Source organism: Neodiprion pinetum, chromosome 7 (assembly GCF_021155775.2).
Source record: "Neodiprion pinetum isolate iyNeoPine1 chromosome 7, iyNeoPine1.2, whole genome shotgun sequence".
NCBI classification, from domain to species: domain Eukaryota; kingdom Metazoa; phylum Arthropoda; class Insecta; order Hymenoptera; family Diprionidae; genus Neodiprion; species Neodiprion pinetum.
In genome coordinates this window covers 18,720,654-18,728,633 of record NC_060238.1, presented here as the reverse complement: position 1 = coordinate 18,728,633, position 7,980 = coordinate 18,720,654, and the positions used below count along the sequence as shown (strand labels likewise).

Sequence of the window (7,980 nt, the reverse complement as noted above, 5' to 3'; positions counted from 1 at the left end):
ATTTTTTTTTTCTTATCCGTCATTTCATATGATACAGTATCTGGATCCACATGAAAATTCCAAAATAAATAGAATTATTAGAAATGCATTAATTAATATATAGGAATGGGAAATTACAATATTAAACAGAAAACATTCAAGTTACCTTTTCGAGCACAATAGAGGTTATGATTCAATCGTTTTATCTATTTAGGATTCTGCACTATTGGTAGCATGTAAATAATTACCATTCAACTTCACGTTTTCGACAGAGCACCGTCTGGATTCCTCCGAGCGCAAAATGATGGTGAAATTTAAATTACTAAACCTGTATCCGAGAACTCGGACCGATTTCTAGCACCGTGTCAACACGTCTTTATAGGAGCGCTCAGTCTATCTTTATAAGTCTATGGGTTGAGCTAGTATTTCTTTGTCCATGGTTGACGCCATGGAGACTGTCGACCACGGTCTTACATACAGGTCTGGAAACTCCGTATGTAAGACCGTGGCTAGGAGTGACTCACATATTGAATCAATTTGTAGTTTACGGTTTCGGCACTGCATCGCTATCGCTACTATCTAGTAGGGCCGGTTAGGCTGTAACGCGCTTGCGCCAACAGAGAGAAATTTTTTCTATATCTGTCGCTCACAGGTGACACGGGTGACCCTACTAGGTTACAGCGACACTTGCGGCCAATCTAAGAATTATTGAAAGCGGACTCAATAAGTGAGTCGCCTCCCACCACCAGAGTTTCCAGACCTGTATGTAAGACCGTGCTGTCGACGCTATGGTCCATGGAGACTAGAGTACAGGAGTCCAATCTCTAAGGCGGAGAGGCAGAAAAGGCGTCAGCGAAACTTCGAGACTTAATAGTGCACGGTTTTATCATCAGCGTCGCTCCGGACGTTCTGATCCTATAAATATAGTAATACAGTGATATAGTGACCAAAATTATAATAATTATAATAAACGTAAGTATGTGCGGCATCATGGAGACTGTTTAGGTCGTTTGACCAGAGTTCTTCTCTAACTTCAATCAGGATGGGATGAGTGAGTGAGAGGGTGAATAAATAAATAATACGTTTTCGCGGGAGAGACAAGACGCTTGCTTCGGCATAAAAACCCTTACGGTGCAGAGGGAAAATCTGAAGCAAGACAAATGTTTATTAACTGTAAATCAGATTATCATAATACAGGATAATACAGTTGCTGGTGCGTTCCTTGTCAACTAGATTGAATGATCATTCAATAATCTTAAGCCAACTTATCTAAATCTCCATGAGAAACCGCGATCCGCAACTTCCAACGCTAACGTGGAAGCGGAGAATGGGGAGCGTCAGGGTGGCCCAATTCCGTGCAAACAGCGGTCCCGACGTCTCGGGAAACCAACGCTGAAGTGCTCGGGCGACAATGTATGTCGCCGCGATGACGCTCATCCGGGAGACGGGCATCTCCGGTCCAACCGGAGGGTGAACCGCATCTCCCCCGACCAACTTAAACGGATAAAACTTAAAACTACGCGAAACGAAATAATCTACGCGCGTGGCTAAGGAAAACCTAACACGTCCAACCTATTCGAGCGCTCGAGACTAACTTAACTTGCGCTGCGCCCTCACCGGCCAAGCGAACGTACATAACTGCTGATTCGAGTATCGGCCCACGAATTTCTGGCGCGGGCAATAAGTACGTAATTTGAATTACTATAGCGTTTAAATACTTGTCATGTGGAATAAGAAAGTAAATCTACTGTTGTGACCCTTCAGTCACCTTATACGTGGTAAATAGGTACAACCTACGAATATAACGAAACTAAAATATTTGGTATTATAAATTTACAAACTAACATAATAATAATAAAGTTGTGCGAACAGAGACTATTATATTTAATATACATATAGCTATCGGTCCAGAATGACGACAGCGCCGCTGTAGCGGAACCCTTATTTCTCATGATTTTGCGGACACATCTTCAATACACAGATTGGACTCCTGTACTCTAGTCTCCATGCTATGGTCGACGCTTATCGGAATTATCTAGTATGTATAGTTTCAAGAGATTGTCCCGGTATGTTCACGGGCCAGGCTGACGACAGCGCGATCTGCTGGCTATACTCTGAGTTATTTTTGCTAACCGCGATTTGGAACCAATCGCGATGTGTGGCTGCCGCTCCATATACGTATACGTGGTTTCGATGATGAGTGTCTCTCCGTCACTCTCCGTGGTCTCCCCCGACTCCTTCGTGCCGCTAACTGCCAAGTGTACAAATTCCGGCGAACAGATATCAGGGACTGGTGAAAATATAGCATTGTGATAAATAAGTAATAATAATGGGTAATTATCGTATTCAATGTCGAATTTGTTGTCAATCATAGCTGCTTATGTACCGTAGGTTAATCTCACTTATTTCTTCGGGACTTTGACTTAACCTCTATCTACTCTTCTGATAAAAGAATTGTTATCCATGTGATGAAATAAATGCGTATCAAAATGTTGGAAAATATTCGTATACATAACATGCCAAGTTTACTTCTCAAAAATCAAAACAGAACAGTTTTAACGTGAAAATCACTCATTTGTTTTTCCTAACTAAGTTGAAGCGAATCAATAGGCTGCAGGAATTTCGATTTATTCCAAACAATAACAATGAACTTGCATACGAGTCGGTTGGTTCTTTTCAACTTAAATACATATCGGAATGTTGAGAATCTTTCAGTTTATTCCAGTTCTCCAGATTTATAATTACTCAGCAATATTCTCAAAGTGTAAAAATAATTTTGGCTGTCGGCACTGCAGGACTCTTCAGATTCAGCCTAATATATGTAATTTATTACTTCTAGCTGTGACAAACGGGGTATCATTTATTTTGTCATCGATATTGACCGTACTGCTATTCTCTGGAATGCAAATGTACAGAGGTTGGTTCGCATCCTCGCAACTGCACACCGTTTTCGGAGGATATCTGGGCTCTGTATTATTCATATTGATTCTCACGGCGATTGGAAATCTTGAGATGACTTTATTCGGAAAATCATTCCAGTCCAAGCTGTTTCCTGAAGGTAGTAAAAAGATCAATAATAATTTGTCTAGGTCATTCAAAGGTCATATTCTAATACCCATCGAAATTTTTCTTACAGTCGCTGGATCTCTGCTCATTGCCATGATTGCATCTGGAATGGTGCACAGAGTTTCGACGACCACTTGTTTCTTGTTTTCTTTAATCGCTCTTTATTATATCAACCAAATCTCGCAACAAGTTTACTCTAGTGGTACGACTGTGCCTGCAGCATCCTTTCAGTCTAAAAAGCGGAAGTAAAAATTTTATATGATGTTTTCTGTATTCAGGTGAATAAAATATATGTATTTACATTTTTACATATCATGCGATTCTTGTTATTTCAATTCTTTCTCCTAATACCATTATTCAACTCCTGATCCACCGGTCGAGCAATATTTTTTGGTTTATAAATTTTTTCTGTACATTTTTACTTCTACATCGGGAACGAATGTTCAAATTCTCATTTGCATACATAATTAATCATTATGCTCGAGTGTTTAAATTTATCGACCGTGAGACTTTAGTTTCATTAGATGAAATTCTTAATAAAGAATTTGTAATTTAGGTCATTGAAGCTGTACTTACGTGAATGAAATTTGTGCTATAGAATACATGAATGTAAAGGTAGTTGCGAATCTAACTCAAAACAATAAATACCTTGCAGCATTACAGGTATAATTTAACCGATTTTTCGTCATATTCAATACCGAGAACACAGGAGTATAAAATTCATTTATATCCGTTACAGTAGGTGTGGATTGAATTATTATTAATTTTTTACACTACATTATAATAAAATTGTTTTTTCGTTCTTTCTTTTCATTTGAATATGTATTATATAACACAGCGTGTATAATATTTAAAGTTATACATTTTCTACGTTAGTTAAATATTTTAGGAATCTTCATTTAGAATTTACATATCATATATAATATATATTTGCTAATCTGACGCATGCCCATACAGTTCTGCTCCTGTCTTATGACTTTTTCTTTCTTTTATATTTATAAATAATAAATATTCTCAATTTCATAAATATCACCTAAGTTCATGGTATTCAGAATTTTTTATTTATTTATCTATGTCTATAATAATATCTATTATCACTATCACGAGGCATTTGATAAATCATTAGATATTTTTGAAATATACCTAAGTAGGTAAGCTATGCATGGAGTTTCCATTAAAATTCTACGTCTATATCTACACAAAGAAAAACTTTAAAACCAATCCCAGGTCTCACCCGATATAATTACGGAATAGATGTGGGTATATTTCTATTTCATAGTAATAACAGTATAACAGTTATAATAATAAAATTATCTAATAAGAACAATGTTAATCATTTTTCATTAGAATTTGGTGTTGGTCCACTTACGCGTATGAATACATGTTATATAATATATATTCATATGGTTATAATCTAGTCAGATTATATGAATATAATCTAATTAAGACTAATATTGATTATTATTTTTATTCCCTCGAAGAGCACAGTCAAGAATCTCGTGTTATCTTACTACCAGATATTAAAATTCCTAATATAATACGACGATAATCATTTTATACATTAATCCAGAGACTCCCACGTCAACATAGTCAGTAAATATTTTCTACCCTTTTTATTTAGTATGTTTTTGTATGCAAATTGACAATGCAGTCTTACTTGCTCAATTTACATTTATCCTGCATCATTATCGCTTTGACAATGATTGAGGTTTGATTGTAAATTAAAATCAATCAGTGTCCGTGATACACTCTTGGAATACACACAGACAGGTGTATGATGCGTATTTTTACCTCTATGTTTACATCTGAGAAAATGTCATAGATATATGAAAAAATTGGAGCTTATTTTGTTTTTAGAGATCACCAATTGCGAAATCAGAATTCGTTTTTATGTAATGAAATTTACCTGGGGTCATTCGAAAATTTCAAATAAAATTCTTCTCTTTTCTGATGGCTAACGACCATTGAGCATTAATTATTTGCAATAATAATTGCATGAGATGAGTCAGAGTTTATACATAATATAACATATCACGTGTAATTTTGAAGTCGTGTCAAGCAGGTACTGCATAAGTGCAGAACTATGTTGGAACACGTGCGTATACGGTAATTTGCGTTAAGAATTAAGAAGTGCGTTACTGTGTAACTGTAACTTCGTGGAAAGATCCATGTGGCAATTTATAATGCAATTCGAGAATACTTCCATTTTACAAACACAAATCGATTACTATTCTTGGTTTCATGGTGCTCATAATTGTCCTAGATGCAGGTAGACTTAGATTAATCTTTCAAAAACTCCGTTATAGATCTAGTGCTTTTTGAATAACTTCATTTTCAGGTTCATTTTATACAACAAAATGGCGTTATTTCGTTAGCAAGAACTGTTAAATAAATAATTTATCGTCACACCATCAAAAATCGTTAACATACGACAGGCAAAAATCTCCCAAATTTATTCCTGAATTTACATTAAAATCAACCTCCAACTTTGAAGGGTAAATTCGTATCCCTTATCTAACTATGTACTTCAAAATTCAAGGTCGATCCCTAAGATCAGGGTTAAGGTCATGTAGTACTACTACCTTTACCAACCGAGCAAAAATTTCAACCCCTTATGTTCGTTTTTTTTTAAATTTATTATAGAGAAAAAAAGGGCGAGTTTTCTCGGTCGGTAAAGGTAGGAGTACTACATGACCTTAACCCACAAGTTAAATGAGTTTACCTCCAAATTGAGAATTTACCCTCCGAGTTTTTTTTTATTCATCCCGTACGATTCGAGTGTATATAATATATAATTAATTATTCATTAAGAATTCGTACAACGAAACATATTTGCATCGTGTTATAATTAAGTACGTACGTGTATTATGTGCCACGTATGTATAAAAAAAGACACCGCATGAAACAATCTAAAATTGTGTACCAGTTTATAATTATTGCTTCCCTGAAGAAATGTAACATACGGCATTTCTAGTGACGTACTGGTAATTTCCGGGAGTGAAAAAGTCGAATTTAATTCTCGCTACGTACTTTGATAAAAATAATATAAATGCTCAGTGCAGTTGAATCAATATATGTATAAGACCCCCAACTAAAGTATAATAAATTTCGCTCTGATTAAAGGGCATAATCCTCAACCATTGACGTTCACACACAATGCTTTTGTTCATATGTAATTTAATACTTGAATTTGAGGGTTCCCCGTGAACTAGAGCTAGGTGTTTATATCCTAAGAGTTGTGAATAACCGCCAATATTGATGGATATACGCTTGCTAATTTTCGGATGTACCTTTAAAGTCAAAAGATCACCTTCAGCTTTGAGGAATAAACCATCAATTGTTAGGGATTAAACTTTAGCTCATGGGGATTTATCCTTAATTACTCTGGGTTTTATCATCAACTTTTAGGATTAAGCCATAAAATTCGGCGTTTATACTGAAAGTTGGAGGTTTACCGTCAATATTTGGGAACTTTTTCCACGAGGGTAATTTAATAAGTTATCTGAAAATTTTCGATAATAGCAATGATTTTCGGTAGATTACTACTAACTTCTTTCTTCACACAAATTTTCAACATAGAATTTAAGAAAATTGAAAGAATTTTTACGAAAAATAGTAAAATTCAATTGTAGAGATTTTCACAAGTCAGAAGGGCGAGTGAAAGAAAATAATAAGATGATTTAGCATAATGTAATATGAATAAATCAAGTTTGAAATTTATTTGACAAAATTTCCCACTGACTTTTACGGAAAAACTTTTTATCAACGTTATCAAGCCACTGCAGTGGTGCAATATGTAAATTATGGAAAATCCATGATTAGGAGGAAAAAGGCTGGCTTAGTTGGCGTGGAAAGTCTGCGAAATAATTCAGGTTTCCTGTGAATTATTAACGCGTTTGCATTCTGAAACGTGATGCGATATCGGTATTTGAATTAAAATGAATCTACAACCTAGCTGCTATGAGTCGATATTCATCCTACGTGTATACATAACTATACATACTACATGTATACATACTTAAATAATGAATATATTATAATTAAATTGTGGCATCCCGTTGGACCCTATCGTATATATATATATATACATATATATATATATATAGAAGTGCCGTGCGTTGAAAAAGACTTGGATAATTTCTAATTATAATGTACTAACAACGTTTATATATGTATAAAATTAATTGTTCTTCGAAAATTTGATTATACGGTATAGGTGTTACATTATAATTGCTATGAATAATTTAAACTCTAGAACGCGGTTGGCACTCCGCTAATCACTCTTTTTGAGAATATTTATTTTAACTTCTTCTTTTTACTCGTTTAGCAAGTCGAAAAACGCGGGGTAAAGATCTTGTAAGTAAAATTGGATGATTCTTTGAACATAATTGAGAAAAAATTACCGCTTTACGGAAAAACTTTACCTTGTTATTTTTAAATTTATCTTCCCCATAATTAAGAGATGGAAATGTTATTTTCAGGATTATTCAGCTTGTACAACGTCGTATAGTTTGTGTATATAACGTGAGAGTTTGTCGCCCTGCGGGTTACACGCTAGAGGTCACACAGCTATCCTACACCTTGTATAGTTAATATCTCGAAACTAGGCCAATTAACCTGGTTCGTTATTTAAAATATATCGCACCTTTGCGACAAAGCTGATACAACTGAAAAAAGTTATTTTAAATACGAGCCGAAAAAAAGAGGAAAAATCAAACCTTGAAAAGTTTAAAGGGGTGATCCATTGATCTTTAAAGGAAACTAATTAACCTCAAAAATTTTATTCATACTCAATAGAATGATGCGAATCAAAATTCAGGTTCGCCGTAAGAACTCTGAAGAGATACTCATGAAGTGATACTAGTTTATGACAAATGCGGTTCAAAACTACCGTGCGCTACGATAGAGTCCCTAAAAAACAGAGTCTGTTCAATC

General features: G+C 35.0%; 1 protein-coding gene across 2 annotated transcripts; it reads left to right on the top strand.

The window, feature by feature from the left end:
- The first annotated feature begins 2,158 nt into the window (after positions 1-2,158).
- LOC124222787 (protein KRTCAP2 homolog) lies at positions 2,159-3,360 on the top strand. Of its 2 annotated transcripts, none has more exons than XM_046634127.2 (3): positions 2,159-2,312; positions 2,819-3,037; positions 3,116-3,360. In XM_046634127.2, exons 1-3 carry the CDS (start codon positions 2,309-2,311, stop codon positions 3,292-3,294), a joined length of 402 nt encoding a protein of 133 aa, XP_046490083.1. In that variant the 5' UTR covers positions 2,159-2,308; the 3' UTR covers positions 3,295-3,360. The 2 variants fall into 2 exon arrangements, with proteins under 2 accessions (XP_046490083.1, XP_046490084.1); XM_046634128.2 differs by lacking the exon at positions 2,159-2,312 and adding an exon at positions 2,492-2,644.
- Positions 3,361-7,980: the final 4,620 nt, after the last annotated feature.